This window comes from Octopus bimaculoides, chromosome 13 (genome assembly GCF_046866305.1).
Source record: "Octopus bimaculoides isolate indiv1 chromosome 13, ASM4686630v1, whole genome shotgun sequence".
Lineage (NCBI taxonomy): Eukaryota > Metazoa > Mollusca > Cephalopoda > Octopoda > Octopodidae > Octopus > Octopus bimaculoides.
The window spans coordinates 739891-758701 of NC_142940.1; the positions used below are offsets into that span (position 1 = coordinate 739891).

General features: G+C 36.8%; 1 protein-coding gene across 1 annotated transcript; it reads left to right on the forward strand.

The window, feature by feature from the left end:
* The first annotated feature begins 9865 nt into the window (after positions 1-9865).
* Positions 9866-15957, forward strand: LOC106871431 (signal peptidase complex subunit 3). The gene is given in 6 exon segments (XM_014917882.3): positions 9866-10108; positions 12203-12276; positions 12540-12616; positions 14042-14057; positions 14060-14156; positions 15746-15957. Coding segments are annotated over 6 exon segments (537 nt in total). The 5' UTR covers positions 9866-9965; the 3' UTR covers positions 15876-15957.
* Positions 15958-18811: the final 2854 nt, after the last annotated feature.

Consider the following 18811-nt stretch of genomic DNA (forward strand, 5'->3'; position numbering starts at 1 on the left):
AAATTGACAAGTTAAACAATTTTGAAGTAGTCACAATCCAACATTTGGATTCAGGATTTTTCATGATTTCTTCTGACTAGGCACAACATGAATTTTGCAAGGGAGACGTATAGTCTGTTGAATTATCCCCTATATATTACTGGTATTTATTGATCCCAAACTAATGATGAAAAGCAAAATTGATGTTGGCGAGAAGACCAAGATGTGAAACTAGATACTCCTAAAAGGCATTCCCTCCTTCTCATTCCTGTGCTTCATTCATCTTAACATCTGCAAATGATGGAAAGTGTTTCTTATATTGGATTGTCAGAACATTAGAATGTCTTGGAGAATATTTTCAATTTCTATAAGCACCTTCAATAACCAGGATTGACTGCTGTTTGGATTGGAATCTTATACATATTAATGTTTGTTTTTACATTAATCTGATGGATTACTCATTACTTTTGTAGAGTACAAGTTTATTATTCTTAAATGTGAATGTTGTTGACAGTAACTTTGAAGTTTCGGCCAGTTAAGTCATCATTGGACTACCTGTCCGGTGATGGCTTAACTGGCCAAAACTTTGAAGTCGCTGTCAATAATATTCTTGTTTAAGAATGATATATTTCACTGATTGGTTATGATTAAATGACTGCTGAAGCTATGTAATGCAGTGTGCATTACATAATACACATGACTAAATTGTTGACATCCTTGTTTATTGGATGTTTAGTCAGTCTCTTGCACAATGATGAAACAATTGTAAACCATGGAATAAATGTAATACCATATACTCCATTCTTCACACACATATATATAAAGCAGTATAGTAACATTTAAGTGTTGCTAAGATGCTTGGAATGATATAAATGGTGGTGGTCACAGACGGAATGCCACCTTTCAGTATTTAGTTCCCGTCCTTATACATTCCGAAATCCAATCTTGCCATAGTCAATGTTGCTTCTCATTTCTCCAGGGAGAAGCACATATATACCAGTCATATACTAGGCTCATTTCAACTGACTATATCCCTTCTTCCCTACAAATTTGTGGGTTTTTTTGCCAATCTGAAAAATATGTCTTCTAGAAGTGGTTTAATAAACATTTAAGAAATCCTAAATGAATTTTATATCCATAAAAACCAAAAACAAAACTAAGATATAAATAAAATGATTTGGAACTGAAATTAGGGGTTTAATTAAAAATAAAATTAATGCAATTCTGAACACTGCCTTTCACCAAAGAACTGTTTTCTTCTTGGAGTAAAGGTTAGTGTTGGAATAGATGAAACTTGTTCTTCATGATTTTTAAGTCTGATGTTATTTCCATCTTTGTGAAACAACATGCTGGATGTTTATAATATTAAATCTACTACTGATAGATGGAACTGGCATGAACAAAGGTTTTCTATGTGACTTTGAGAATGATTGGTGATTCTATAGAGAAGGAGCAATACAGGGCTGTTTGTAGATGATTCTTTTATGGAATTATCTTTTGGGAGCAGTGACCAGGTTCAACATGGTGGAAGACTGAATATAGCAGTTTATGCAGATATCACTTCACACGACAATTAATGCCACTTTTTACAAATGTCTGATTATTGAAAAAACAAAACAAAAACAAGGGAAACCTATTAACCATTGTAGAGAAATCCAATTGGTTACTTGTGGTGGTGGTAGTTGTTTTTTCTGCAGAGTGAAGTCGGCACCTTACAGTGTCAAAGCATATTCACTTTCTAAATATTGTTTCTATGACGGCTAATTCTTCAGTCTGTCGCAATGTATTCTACTAAGAAACCAAACATCTACTGTCCTGTTTATCTACCTATCTAGCCATCCATCTATCTGTGTCTATTTATCTATTGATCTGTGTGTCTATCCATCTACCTACCTACCTACCTACCTACCTATCTATGTCTTATCTCTCTATTTACCTATCTTATCCTACCCTGTGTAAGTGTATGCGCCAGCTGCACGACCCACAATCAATGCTTGATCTGCCTTTTTACACGGGACTGCTCCCATATTTACATTTCCTTATTGCTAAGAATTTCAAGTTGCAATCACACTTCAATTCTTCTTTTCTGACCAACAAAGTTGCATAAAAAATAAAATGTTTTTTTCAGCTTTGAAAACCTCACTGCCATGCCCTTGTTTATATTTTTCAATCACCTGACATGAAACTATTTTCACGTCTCTCTTCTGTTACCTTTTTAATATTTTTTCCCCTCATAACTAATGAAAAAAACTTGCCCAACAACACAATAAGAGATGTTTATAAACAGATTTTTTTTTTTTTTTCAAAACCAGCCAAAATGTTTCAGAATTCTACTGTTCTATTGATGGTATCTTTATGTTCTTTCAAATCAATCTTTTTGGAAACTGATGCAGCTTTGATGAATTTCAAAATTAAAAAAAAAAATATTTGTTTCTTGTCGAAATAATTTAAAAAATGAGTTTGGGGTTTTTATTGCTAATTTAAGAGAAATTTTTCCAATAAAGATGTGTGTTTTTGCTATTGTATTGAGCTAAAATTGATTATTTAGCTTACTTTCAATGTAAAAGAGGAAGTAAAAAAAACAAACAAACCAGCAAACAATGCTATAACATACAAAAATAAATGTCATGTATGAGACAATAGTCCAGTGATCAAGACTCAAGTATGATGGACAAAGTACCTAACGAGTAATTAAAAAAAACAAACAAACAACAAACTAACATGTTCTATATAAAATATTTCGGGTCATTGCAAGAAAATGGAACAAGATGATTAAAAAAAAAAAAAGAGAAGCAAAGCAACTACTATGCTAGAGAAAGATTTTGTGAAGAGAACACTGCTAATAGAGTGTGTGCCAAAACAGTTGAGAGGAATTTTATTTGAACTTTTGTTAGATTTCTGATTACTGTTTGGAATATAAGAAAATGGTTTCTGTAAGTAATGGAAATATTAAAGAAAGCCAAAAACAAAAAAAAAATTATGAAAAGAAAAAAATACGGTACCCCAAGATCAGATATCGTTCTTGAAGGATTTTGTTGTATTTTGAACTGTTTCAATTAACAAAGGTGTCTGGAGGGAAAAGTCTGTAGCACAATGTGTTAGGAAGTCGTTAGAGGTCGGTTTAATTGAGGGAAGAGATTTGAAAGTCTTTCTTTTCTTGAAAATGGTGATTATTTCCTAAAAATTCTGATCTTGTTTCATAGAAGAAAGAAAAAAAAAAAGTCGTTTTATGCTTAAAATGTCAGGCACGATATAAGACCTCCAACAGAAGTGGAACGATTTCTCATAGGAATCAAAATTGGATTTCTGTATTTTTAGAAAGTTAACACCAAAGACAATAAAATGTAATTTTAAGGCTCCAATCTGATCTGGCAAAGTTTCTACAGCTGGATGCTCTTACTAACGCCAACCACTTTGAGAGTGTAGTGGGTGCTTTTTATGTGCCACCGGCATGGGAGCCAGTCAGGCGGCACTGGCAATGACCAATCTTGAATGGTGCCTTTTACATGCCACCGACACAGGCATTGACCACGCTCGAATGGTGCTTTGTGGATTTAACATTTGTTTTCCATGCTGGCATGGGTTAGATGGTTTGACCGGGCTGGTCAGCTGGAGGGCTGCACCAGGCTCCAGTTGTCTATTTTGGCTTGGCTTTTATGGCTGGATACCTTTCCTAATATCAACCAATGTTCAGAGTGGACTGGCTGTCTTTTACATGTCATTGGCTCGAGTGCCTTTTATGTGTCACTGGCCACGGCCACGGCCATGATTTCTCCGAGCTTGATGTGTCTTCTCAAATCGCCAGAAGTCTTGGTCACTTGTCAATCACCTCCGTGAAACTCAACAACCAAAGATCATATTTCATCACCTTGTCCTGTGTCTACCTCTTCAACAGGTTCCTTTCGTGTTCACACACAATGTCTGTGTGTATATTTATGTATAAATACAAATGTATAATACTTCTATGGTTGCCTCTTGTCTCTCTGAGAAAGACTGTTCTGCAGTTTCTTTGTCGAACGACCTGCACCAATGATTTGTTTATTGTAGCCAAATGTTTTTGTGTTGCACATCAGCTCGCTCCCTGCATCCAACCGACATTGCCACTAGAGGGAGGCACAAGTTTGCCATGCATCAGACATTGGAATGGTCACATAGCAAAGTGGCATGAATTGTTTTGCTCAAGAACACAGCATACTGCCCGGTCTTAGAATTGAACCACAGTCTCATGGTAATGAGTGCAACACCCTAATCACTAGGCCATGTGCCTTCACACACACACATATAAGTATATCTATGCTTTTGTCTGTCTGTCTGTCTATACAATATGCATTCCAGAAGTTTTGAGACGTTTTTCAGGAGAGACATTTATTTCAAAGAAGTACAAAATTCTGATCTCCTTCAAAGTTGGACCCTCATACTGCAATGCACTTGTTCTGGTGCACCAGCCACTTCATAAAGGGTCCCATGAATGTCCTCCGAAGAGGTGTCCAGGACTCTTGCCATAGCCCCCTTCAGCTTGGGGAACAATCAAAAGTTACAAAAAGCAAAAGTGAAGGGCACTGTTAGGGTTCGTCACAGAGTGTCCTGGCATGAAATTCCGTGCCTCTTTGGATCTACAAGAGTAATTAAGGCAGCAAGTTGATAAATCGTTAATGCTTAGCAGCGTTTCTTCTGACTTTACTGCCAAGGTTGACTTTGCCTTTCATCCTTCCGGGGTCAATAAAATAGGTACCAGTTGTACACTGGAGACAATGTACTTACTCTTTCCACCGAAACTGCTGGCCTTGTGTCAAAATTGGAAATTGATATTGATGTTAATAAGTGTATGTATATGTGCATATATACATATGATGTATGAGGGTTTGACAATTTCCTACTGAACAACCACACAAATGATTTGTATATAGCGATCAAATGTTTGTGGAGACATAAGCTCACTTCCTCCAACAAATCGATATTACCTGTTCAGGTGCAACTGGGTGCTACCACATGTCAGGTGTCGAAATGATCGCAGAGCAATGTGAAATGAAGCACTTTGCTTGAGAACACAACGCCCAGTCTGGGAATCGAACCCACGATCTCGCAATCGTGAGTGTAACATCCTGACTACTAAGCCATGCACCTTCATACACACACACATACATATGTATAGGTGCAAGTGTGGCTCTGTGGTAAGAAATTTGCTTCCCAACCCCATGGTCCCAGGTTCAATCCCACTGCATAGCACTTTGAGCAAGTGTCTTTTACTGGAGACCCAAGCTGACTAAAGCCTTGTGAATGGGTTTAGTCGATGGAAACTGAAAGAAACCTCTTGTATATGTATGTATATATTGTTTGTTTGTGTTACTGTCTCATTTGCTTGGCTTCAAGTGATAGTTGTATATGAATGTCACCATCATGCAAGTGGTGTCCTTCCAATGAAAATGTGTCTAGTCAAAGGAAGTTTTACTTTGCTTGGAAAGAGGTAAGGATTAGTGACAGGAAGGGCATCCCAGCTGCAGGAAATCCACCTGAACAAACTCTGTCCTTCTCATGCAAGCATGGAAAAGTGGATGTTAAACAATTGTGATGTGTGTGTGTATAAATATATGTATATATATATATATATATATATACACACACACACACACACATTACAATTGTTAGAGTGCCTCTATATAGTGTGCCACTCGGGCACACTATATAGAGGCACTCTATCGATGAATGATGTCAGGGAACAGAGACCTGTGCATAAAGTTCTCAGATCAGCTAATCCCAGATTAAGGACATTACACTGAAACAACAGGATTTGGTGAACTTATGAATGGTCTGAGGGAGGTTTAGCTGCTGCTTCTTATGAAGGTGGTTTGCAGTGGAGTGAAATATTTTTCTGTGAAGAAGTTTACCATTTAGAAGAGAATCCTTCGGTAAACTCTGCCCTTTGTCAACAGGAAATGGTTCTGCCAAAAATATGAAATTTACTCATGGAAAAATAATTTGGTTGAAAGTAAGACAGTCTTAGATTTCATCCTGACATTTGATGTATTTTGGAAGCAAAATATTCTAAACATCTGTTCCTGTTGCCATAGACAATTGGTACTTCATGAAAATTGAGACAGTTTCTGAAAGAGAATTAGAAGGAAGGGCCAAAATGTGGATAAATTTTCTGATAAGGATAACTTTTTTGAAATATATGTAACGTATAATCAGCAAACAATTCTAACTGATGGGAATTTTAGCAATGGCATTGCAGCAATTGGGTTTCAAAGAAAATCTTCAAGATCTTCGAAATAAAGCACATGTGTGCCATTGCAAAGATTTCCTTCAAAAGAAGTACATGCTACTCATTAGATTCCAATAAAAGAATAACTACAATTAAAAAAAAAACAAGATCTTTCTGCCAAATCCATTGGTTATCAAAGAAATCCTTTATAAACTAGAATTTCTTTACATTTTGTTTTTCCTTTTCATTATCTGTCTTGTAGAAGTGAATGTATTATTGTTTCTGCCAGAGGAACATAATACCGAAACACAGTACTAAAGAATTCACAACAAGAGATGAAGGGAAACAAAGAATATGAATCTGTATTCTTTGATGCAGAAATGGCTGAAGCTAGAAACAATGAGAATAATGAAAGAAAGATATGAGAAGAATAATAAAGAATTAAATCAAGCTAAATGGTAAATCTATAATTATAGGAAAAAAAGGATATAAATATAAAGGGAAGAAGACGACGAAGAAGAAGAAGAAGCTAGATGAGTTCAGTAGACAACATAGTGGAAGAGAAGTCAGTAAATGGATACAACAGGGAAATAAGAATAGGTTTTACATAAGAATTGAATGAAGAAGAAGAGATTCAAAGGAAGAAAGAGAGAGAGATTATGAAGAATAGAAACTAGCTTCAGCAGCAGATAATGATGTGTGTGTGTGTGTATGTAGCATATGTAATGTATTTATGTATATATGTGTATGTAGGCATGCGTGTATGTATGTGTACATGTACTTATGCATATATGTATGTATGAATGCTTCTTTCTCTCTCTGTGTATAAATGCATGTATGAATGTGTGTCTATGTATGGTATGTGTATATGCATGTACTTATATGTATGTATGTTTCTTTGAAATGATTTTAAGTTTTACCATTGAAGAATTCAAGCTGGTCACTCACAAGAGGGACTTGTGGTTACCTGAATTGGTTGATGTGTGTGTGTATGGATAAACCTGCACTTGTGTGTGTGTGTGTTTGTATACTTGTGTGCATACGTATAATGATGATGATAATCAGCATCATCATTTTAAGTTAACTTTCCATGCTGGCATGGGTTGCACAGACTGTCATTGTTCATACCAGTTATTATTCAGGGTTACTGCCTTCCTAGATAGGTCAATTAATCATATTTGCTTGTGTACTTCATTTTCAGTTTAGTTTCTAAAGCTGGATACATTTCCCAACACCAACCTCTTTACAGAACGGACTGGGAACATTTTATTGGGGCACCAAAACTAAAGAGGTTGTCATGTCCTCAGCAAGACTAATGAGTCTTCTTGGTCCTGCGTTGTTTCAGCACAGATGCCAACCATTTTAAGACATCTTCTGGTCTATTGAACGTACATTATCATGATACCAGATCTCATGAGTTTGCCGTGTACTCCTATAAGACTAAAAACCTTCACTACTCTCTGTTCACTCAAGCAGTGAGACTAACAGGATGATTGGAAGGTAATGCAATGACAGAAGCAAATCCAGGGTGAATGCATGAAAAGAGCAGGAATAGGATACGGAATGGGGGTGATTGGGGGCTGAGAGGGTGGTTGAGGGATGAGTAATGGAAGGGAGGCAGTGATGGCAGTTACATGTTTGCTTTTGAGAGTCAACGAGTGATGCATAGCAGAAGAGTTGGGTGGCGGTAAGAGAGATCAATGATAGGTAGCCTGGGGAAGAGGGAGTAGCGACTAGCGGCACAGATGGAATATGGAATGGTGTTTTGGATAGAAAGAGATCCATAAACCTTGTGATGGGTGAGAGAAACTAATTGATAACGATAGTGATTGAATACAGATAGGTTGAATTTCATTCTTCTTTACATGAGAAGTGAATGTACATAAATTCACTTCTCAACCAAACAATCTGTCCATTATTTATCTTCTGAGTCTTTGCTCTAAGTGACTGAACAAATCAGTGAGCAGTGAGAGTTCTTTAGTCTTACACAGTACATGGCCACCTCTCTAGTGCTAGTGCCAAGATAAAGTACACCCTGTACATTTCCATAGTTTGATTGGTAAATGAGTGGAGAATGATTCATAGTCTTTAGTCTCATTGAGGATGTGTCTGGTTTTTACTTTCTTTCGAACCAACTCGGATTTCCAGCTCTGAACCACAATATCCCCATATGCCATAAAAGGCATGGCTAACCCATTGAGAGGCCAGAGAACCTATGTAAATGTTTACTGGCTGCCCAGTATTTGTTGGTGTGTATCAGTCAACAGAGGGCAAACATCAAAGGAAAGTTACAGAAGTTTTTCCTGCCAATTTGTAATTGAAAGATTCTAGAAAGTCCTTGACCCCCCACAAGGACCTGACAATCTCACTTGTGCTGGTGTTATGATAAAAAGACACTCAGTCACTCTGTAAAATGGTTGGTGATAGGAAGAGCATCCAGCTGTAGACACCAAGCAAGAAATGAAACGATTCTGACCTCTGAACCATAGCAACTCTTCTGACTCATGCTTGCATGGAAAGCAGGCATAGAATGATGATGATGATGATGATGATGATGATGATGAAACAATATCATGCAGGTTATAAATTTATACACAAAACTACAACTAAGAACGTTTATAGATTGTAAAATTATTGCAGATTCTTTAGATTACTTAACTAATATCTAAAATTTAATTAAAACATATTTAAAATTATTTCTAGCTTTGAAATCTCACTTTAAAATAATTTATCTGAAGTAGTATAAACTCAAATATTTACAAAAGAATATAATTGAATTCCTTCACACTATTCCTCCGTATATACCTGGTACATATTTTATTCGTTCTGGTGGGATTAAAACCAAATTGACTAAGGAAGGAACCCAGAAACTAGGAATTCGAAATCCTCAACAAAAAATAGTTGTTTAGCCTTAGGTCAGCCCCGTCATTTAAGACAATCCATCTGTGACCACCATCTGTTATTATATACCAAGTTCGACAAATTTTCAGTCTCCTTTCATTTGAAGATAGTAGATTGTGATTGGAAGGGAGGTAGGATGTTGACTGCTATTTTTAGCCGGTCAAACGGCCATGTAGAGTTCGCAGTGATTCTACAAATGTTACTGTTTAACCTCAGATCAGCAGACCTATAATGAAAGGCATTCCAGTCACAACCAACCCCTCTTATTCCCATGCATAGAGAACTCAAGATTATATTATCCAGCACCTCCATTTTTTAAAAGACGATGTGATTTGGCTGCTATTTCTAGCAGACTACATTGACGCTGAATCTTTGGCTCTACAGCAGTGACTGATAGTGGTAATGTTCAACTGTCTCTACAGAGGCTTTCTAGTCACACCATTTCTCTAGCTAATAGACAAAGCCATGAATCAACACATCATATAAGTCTGTTATTTATTTTATGAAACTGAGACGAGGAATAAATGAAGAACCACATTGATTCCAAGAAGGAAAATAATATCGAGAGAAGATATTCCGGAACTTTACGACGAAGTTCGGAAGAACGAGTCGAAGATTGACGGAATCTGACGGAATCTGACGGAATCTGACGACAATGACACAATCGAAAAACATAAATTTTGTATTTTATTGTAATAAATTAATAAAATATATTTAAAACACCTTGTGTGTTATTATTAATTTTAATTCAATATTTCTTCATACATATACGCAGAACATAATCTAGAGATAATTAAAATATTTAGAAATACGAAACAGAGCGTGTCTCTTTCCATTTAATGTCGAATCCTTTTGGTGAATTCCTGAAAGCTTTCCCCCAAACATGAATACTTTCCTCTCTCGAGCAAATACAATCTTTGCCTTCACGCTGAGTGTGATGGCTGTCCTCACCTTTGCCTGTTTTCTATCCACAGGACTTATTAACCTTAAAGCTGACACAAGTATCAAGACAGGCCGTGTCCATGTGTAAGTATACTGTTTAACCCTAGGTCACAGTCCTCACTGGGAAGACACTTCATCATAGCCATTCCAACCGTGACTGTTCACTCCTCTATGATTGTATTATCCATTCTTTCTTGAGGCAATGGTGTGTTCATTAGTTAGAGAGAGATCTGAGAAAGATTTGGCTGCTATTTTTAGCAGCTCCCGTTTGCTTGAACATACACATACGTCTGTCTATATACACGCATATCTATACACACACACACACACACATGTATGGTGGTTATAATCACATACAATGCTACTGTACTGAAGAAGTATTATATATATATATATATATATATATATATATATATATATATATATGGGTGTATACACACACAATGACAAATTTTAAAATATATGCTTTCAGCCTATCTTTCCTAGAATAATCAAAAGGTTATTGATTATTGTTTAGCTCATCTGATTTCATTCTTCATTCATCCTTTCATCGATCCTTTGTTGAATTCCTATAATTGCTGTTTGAATAAATTGCTGGTTCCTCATTTCGTGTTTCCCACAACTTCCTTTTGTCATGTTTATGTCTCTCGCCTTAAATGACACGTATACTTTATAATGTACGGGCGGTAGACTGACTAACTTAAAAATCTTCATAAACCCTGACGTTTATTAGAGCAAAACATTGTATAAATATGATTGAAGGCTCCAGTTGGGTCTAAGTTCATCGGGAAATTAAAACAAATATGGAAATATGGGTTTGAATTGATTCATTTCTTTTTAATCTCGCTGAATTGATGACGACAAGTTGTTGATGATAACGATGATGATTGTTGTTGGTTAATCTCGGGTCTGTGGTGATTTAGCAGACTGATGAGTAAAGGCGTTCCAACTGTGACTGTTCCATCATTTTGTGTATTCATAAATAAATATTTACAATGTGTCTTGTTTTAAAGTTGAAATGGGATTGGAGCCAAAGGAGATCCTCTCTCGTTGGTTCCATTTTAATAATCCTTTGGGTCTACTAAAGGCGCAAGGCTTGAAATTTTACGCGAGGAGCAAAATCACCACGGCGGAATTTGAACTCGGAACGTAAAGACAGACAAAATGCCGCTAAGCATTTTGACCGGCGTGCTAACGATTCTGCCAGCTCGCCGCAAATAATAATAATAATAATCGATTACATCGACCCCAGTGTTTCACTAGTACTTAATTTATTGATCTCGAAAGAATGAAAGACAAAGTCGACCTCGGTGGAATTTGAACTCAGAACGAAGCCGCAGACAAAATACCGCTAAGCATTCCGCCCGGCGTGCTGATGATTCTACCAGCTCGCCACCTTAATAATATTAATATTATATATATGCTTGAGTCAAGGCATAGAACGCAACCCTTGATATCAGCAGTGGGGCCCGACGGCATATGCTGGTTTACCCCCGCCACATCATGCTGGTTCCATACCCCTTTGAGCAACATCAAATTCCCTCCTCCTCCATCCACACACACTCACCATATACTCTTTCCAGTTAAGAGTTCTGGTAAGTTCATTTTCTCTTGGACTTCCCTCTGTCTCCTGTTTCTGAAGAAAAGCTTTGCTCAAAACATAAAACCACCTTTCTTTCCTTTCCTGAGCATCTGCTAATACTTTACATGCACCATGTCCTCGCATTGTTGTTTTTTTGTGTTTGTTTTTTTATTTATTTATTATATATATATATATACACACATCCACACACGTTACCCTACTTGGTGTCTTTTATGTCTTTAGCTGATTTCTGCCTATTGTAAGCCTAACAAGCCATATTTGCTTCTTGCCTCTGTCGTTGTTTAACTCCAGGACAACCATAAACAGGCAGACCTTTGATTGTCCCAGTTGTAAACATCTTGTTCCTTTTTCCCTTGCATGTCTCTGGTAGAATCCATTCTGTTACAAAAATAACGACCAAATCTTTGATCCTAATGTCCTCCAGCAAAACCCCTCCGCCGCCATCACCAGCCAATTTTTGAGACCCTAAAAAGGGGTTGGCTGTATTGTCCTTCCACTTCTGATTAAGTCATTATTGAAATGTTTATATTAAATCATTTTCTAAATGATTTTTTAAAATTTCTTTTATTTAACAGCAAGAATTTACACGATTACCAAGCTGAACGAGAGAGAAGTGATCTTGGATATTTTGTCTTTGACCTCTATTCAGATATCCTTTTTTAATTATATTTTCACATTGTTCCATTTTTATCTCCCTTCTTCTGTTTTATACTCCAAATTTGTCCCCTTTTTTTACCTTGTTGATGTTCATCAAACCCCTGATTCCTCAGTTACTGGGTTTGTCGTTAATAATATCTATTCTCTTTCTATTTAATGTTTAAAAGATATCATTAAGTAATTTTTTTTGAAGATAACAAAGATGGTTATAATTATAAAAAGTAATTAATTATCTATTTCCTTAACAATCCTAACATATTTCTAGATTATTTAATTGGAATGTGAAACTTCTGTTTCTTTATCTCACAGCAGAATATGAAACGGCAGATCATGTAAGAACATTTTAAATGTTATTCTCAGCTTTCTTAAAGCCATTTCTTCCTTTTATTTCTAAATTTACAAATATTTCAAAATATCATTTTTCATCTTTAGGTTAGGAAACATTTTCTGTGTTCAAATTCTGCTGAGTTTGATGTCTTTCAACCTCCCAGGATCAATAAATACCAGTCTAATACTGAGACCAGTCTAATCAGCTATAGCCACCCACTACATTTGAGGCCTTTTGCCTCTAACAGCTCAATATCGATATCTATTCTCTCTCTCTGTCTCTCTCTCTCCTCTCTGTCTCTCTCTCTCTCTGTCTCTCTCTCTCTGTCTCTCCTCTCTCTGTCTCTCTCTTCTCTCTGTCTCTCTCTCTCTCTGTCTCTCTCTCTCTCTGTCTCTCTCTCTCTCTGTCTCTCTCTCTCTCTGTCTCTCTCTCTCTCTGTCTCTCTCTCACTCTCACTCTCTCTCTCTCTGTCACTCTCTCTTTCTCTCTCTCTCTCTCTCTCTCTCTCTCTCTCTCTCTCTCTCTCTCTCCTCTCTCTCTCTCTCTCTCCTCTCTCTCTCTCTCTCAGGGCTTTGTCAGTCAGAGTAGTTAATATCTGGTTGAATGAGAGTTTGGGGGGTGTTGACTAAAGTTGTTGCTAAGCTCTAGATCTGTTCTGATTAGTTGACATAGAATTAAAGGCATTGAAAACATGACCGTTCCATCTTCTTTTCGACAATAGTGTATCCAGGACCACGTCCTTCTAAGACAGTTAGGTGTAATTTGAGGTTGACTTGGCTGCTCTTTCTAGCAGGTCAAGTGACGACCACCTAGAAGCATCACAATATCATTGTGAGTGATTGTTATTGTTTCATAACGAGAGACACTTTTTCTGTTGGTCTGTCTTTGACTCTGCTCCGTCTCTTGTGTGTTTATGGAATTAATACCTACCCCTTTTCTGCAGGAGAAAGCAGGGCCATTACCTTGAAGATACCAAGCTCCCGTCTTCTTCTTTCCTCGTTACTAAAACCTTAGTCTTGGCTAAGTTTACTGATTCTAGGTTTAGCTGTCATAACCGAAATTTTCCTCTCCAATTCTCTGATAGATTCAGCCATGAAAATCAGATCATCAGCAGACGAGAGTTCCAGTCTTAAACTCTTCTGTGATGGTCTGGAGGACTATGATAAGTTAAAGAGGGTTAATGACGGAACCTTGATGGACTCCTATCATCATACTAAATTCACTCTGACATCATTGTTGAGTCTCCTTTTCCTGGCATCTTTCTACTCAGCTTGGACGGCCCTCACAAGCCATGTGTCTGCATAGCTTAAATGTGAGGTATTAGATTAATTATTTTCATATCGTGTTACTGTCTCCCTTACTCCTCTCGTCAACCAATTTCCCATGACTGAAACATTACTAAATCTTTAATTATTGGAATTTATTTCAGAAATTCAATCAAGTCATCTTTGGGACAAAATTATTAAACGTGGAGAAAATGCATTATTGGATTATAGAAGTATGAACACGAAATACCATTTTTGGGATCTTGGAAATGGTTTACGGTTAGTATGTTGTCTTTTATTATATTGTGCCAAGGGTTGACGGCTCAAGAATTTCAGGTTTCAAAACTGATAGAAATTATTGCAGTTAATGGAATAGAAAGTAATTTTGGTTTTTTTAGTGTGAAATAAAAGTAATTTTTTTTCACACAACGAATAAATTATATACATATATATATATATTTATATATATATATATATATATATCATCATCATCATCATCATCATCATCATCATCGTTTAACGCCCGCTTTCCATGCTAGCATGGGTTGAGACGATTTGACTGAGGACTGGTGAAACCGGATGGCAACACCAGGCTCCAATCTAATTTGGCAGAGTTTCTACAGCTGCTTGCCCTTCCTAACGCCAACCACTCAGAGAGGTGTAGTGGGTGCTTTTACGTGTCACCCGCACGAAAACGGCCACGCTCGAAATGGGTGTCTTTTATGTGCTACCTGCACAAGCCAGTCCAGGGGCACTGTCCTCACCTTAGCAGCCTATAAGTGTTAGAAGAGGTGACGCTGTATAATTTATGTATTTATTTTGTAGAACACTCTTAGTATATACCCCCCCCCCCGCCGCCACCAGCTGTAACGCTGCTATTCATAATCCCTGTCAGTGCATTCCCTCGTGATGTATATATGGGGAGCATCCTCCACATCATCGTCTAACACCCGTTTTCTAAGCTGGCTTGGATTGTTCGGTTGGTTTCTTGTACTAAAGTGAACGGAATGTTTTGCTGAGGAAACCTGATAAGACTGAAACATGTCTTTTGTATTCTGTTGGCTTAAAAGATCGGATCTGTTCCAATTGCAATTGTCAATATAGACTTAAAATGTTTGTTTCGTAGATTCCGATGGAGTTATGTCCCTTGTTTTCAGATTTTTCTGTTTTTAAAACCCCGCCAGCGGGCGTCTGTCGAATTGCAACGGTCAGCCGAGGCAACGCTCTACTGTACTTCTATTTGTTAGGTACGGCACTCCTCCTCCACTCCCCTTGTAGCCATTGTTACTCACCTCTTTCACAGACGGCAGCAGATTGTTGGAATTAACGGAACGAGCAATGCCTTGCGATGTTTAGTTATGTCTCCGAGTAACGTCCTCCGTTTAAATTACATTTGGCTCAGTGAAATAAATACCAGTCATGTCCTGAAGTCATCGAATCAATTATTTCACAGTGATCCAATTTTAGGAATTATTTCCCCAAACAGGTGAGACTGGTTGAATGTTTCCAGAGGGATGTTACGCTATTTCAATTACCTCCCTTTACAATCTGTGTTCTATCCCTGCTGTGGTCTTCACCCTGTAGCCGTCCATGAAACCCATTAAACAGTTTTATTGAAGAAGCATTTAGTGATGGAAAGAGTGAATGCCTTCCAGACATTTTCAAAATTAAATTAAAAGTATCTTTTGTTATAAATATAGGAAAGAAAGTGTTTAACAAAAATGATTTTTATCATGTCCACAAATACTTCAGCTGAATTCCTCTGTAAAAATTTAATTTTCTATTTTCTGAAGAGGAATTGTTTTAATTGATGTTATAAGATATTTTCTTGTATTAATATTTGACTTTTTGCTTTCTTCCTTCCACAGTGGAAACAAAAACGTGACCTTGTCGCTGTCGTGGAATGTGATACCAAACGCTGGAACTTTACCCAAAGTTGTTGCAGACGGAAAATATAACTTCGCCTTCCCAGATCACTACACTTCTTTTCGACCCTAAACAATTTCATTTCTCATTTAATTGATTTTATTTAAGTTAATAAAAAATATTTTGTTTTCAAAAAAATTTGTCATTGAATAAATTTGTCTTTTTTCTATTTAATAAACCGGGTTTGATGAAATTTGAAATACAAGTTTTTATGGGGTTGGCTAAGTCAGCTTGTTGCCATTTGTTCTGGTCTCCTGTCCTCTCCCTTGTAAAGGTTTGACATCAACCTTCAACCCTTCTAGTCATGTCTTAGTCTCCTCTGGTGGACTCCTATCTTGATAATTCCTCACAGTTTCCCTTCCAGTGTGATTCTTCATCGTTCATACCTCTGACATCAGTTTTTCATTTCATCTTCTCTCTGCTTGTTAACCTAACATAACCAGTGGAATACAAAGAATGAAAATAACTGTGACCAGGCTTCAGATTAGATCGTGTTACTGAGCCATAACGTGGTGTGGTGACAGCTGCAATGTGGTTTACTCATCCAAACCGTTCCACAAATAACAACAAACTCTACAGACCAGCAATGTTTGGACCCTGAAAGAATTCAAGAAATGTTTTGTCACTGAACATTTTAAAAAAGATCTGGCTGGCAATATTTCTCTTTTTGGGAAAGTTCATTTCAAACTGGCCGTACCACTATAAATATGTTTCTACCAGGTCAGGAATTTCTGGAATATATCCAAAATTTCTGAATTGAAAGTCCCTAATAACAATACAAGCATTTCGTCACAAGCCTTGAGAAAAAGCAGAATCAATTAAATAAACGTAAATATATTTGATTAGCATTTTTAAAATTGACTCTGGAAGTAGGAAAGCTTAAGTCGATTCAGAAGGGGAATGTATGGTACCTCAGCACAACCTAGCAGCTGATATTTATGGTACCTCAAAACAGTAGATATGGTACCTTAATAGAGTGCTGTGGATAGCATGTTGCTATCTAAGATATTTTACTGTGGTGTAACGATCTCAGTACAATGTTGTACGTGCAAATGTCTTGGATTATATTGTCCCAAGAATCGTTTATTTCTTCAAGACATTAAAATGTGATTTGAAGTAGGTTTGACTGCTATTTCTTACACGTCATGTGACTGCCTCTAGAGCGTTCCTCGACGTATTGGGACAAAAATGTATGCTGTTAGTCAAGTCCTTTTTCAGTTTCCTCCTTTCAGCTCTGATACAATAAAGTACCAGTTATATTTTGAGGTCGATTCAATCTGGCTCTTACAAAGCTGCAGCCTAATGTTAAAGATCATTAAAATATATCTTAGGAGGATTATGTATAACGTAGCACTCAATAGGGCAGTTTGTGTAGAGTTGGGGGTAAAATGACGGGCAACCAATTTTGGGACACAGTTTTGTAAATATTTCATTTATTCCAAAAATATTCTTTAGGTGAAATTGATAGCCAAGATGATCTATTGATATTACTTTGTTTTAAATCATGAAAAATCAAATAATTATGTGTATTTCACGTGTTAATTAGGAAAGGAAACAAACGTCTGTTAATTTCAAAATCAGGAATTTAAAGTGTCTAAGGTAGACAACTCAAACTGTCTTAGTTGCTAAGTGTTTATATATATGAGAGTTGTTTCCCTTGCCCCAGTAAAAAAAAAAATCCTGCTTGTTGCGGATATTCTGTGAACATTATGCAGAATGTATTGCTATGTGCTGGAGTAGTTTCCTCGTTTGACTGGGATTAATTAATTAAGCAGACAGCAGTTAATTTGCATAAATATATAACTGAAAGGATTAATATACATCGATATAAACAAAGACAAGAATGGATATAGTAACGAGTGTATATAAAATGAGACTGTCAGCTCGTATGGTTGAAGTTAAGACGTTTCCTGTGTGTATAAACCACATTTTGTAAACATCGCATTTTGTATACATCCGCTCACCTTGTTATCAGAAATAGACGCATCCAGGTCATCGGATTTATTATATTTCATTAGTTTATGCTGTCTGTCTGTCTGTCTGTCTAAATATATACATACATATATATATATATATATATATATATATATATATATATATATATATATATATATATATATATATATATATATTCGTATATGTAATTTGAGATGTGCGGATCTCGATCCTCGCTAGGTGTCCCTTAATGTTAAAATACTTTGATTAAAACGAATCCTTCACATAATTTACTCTCTCATACACACACACACACACACACACACACACACACACACACACGCGCGCGCGCGCGCGCGCGCGATAAATTTGCTCTCTACAAAAGTAAGGAGTAACCCATCAGATTAATATAAAATTGCTTTTATTATAACTGAACATAAAAAAACAAACATCAATATATATATATATATATATATATATATATATATATATACACGTGCGCACGCACACACACACACACACACGCACACACACACACGCAAATGAAAATGTGAAAGAAAACATTTAAAATTTACTGAATCGGTTGTGCAGTGAAGAAGATCGTTTCAGAACCACATAGTCCCAAGTTCAGTCCTACTGCATGGCACCTTGGGCAAGTGTCTTCTACTATAACACTAGTCGATCAGAGCCTTGTGAGTGAATTTGATAAACGGAAACTGAAAGAAGCCCGTCGTACATGTGTATGTAATATGTATATATATGTATATGTATATATGTGTGCGTGCTCATCTTTGTGAATGTGTTTGTCCTCCATCACCGTTTGGCAACCGGTGTTGGTGGTTTTACGTCCCTGTAACTTAGCAGTTCGGCGCAAGAAACGGATGGAATAAATACCAGGCTTAAGAAGAAAGTAAGTACAGGGATCGGTTGTTCGAATGAAACCTTTGGCGGCAGTGCTCCAGCATGGCCACAGTCCAATGACTAAAACTAGTGAAAGCGAAATCCGGTGACATTCTGCTCTTCCGAACCAGAATATTTCACGAAAAGAAATGGAAATTTTTTTATTGGTTTTG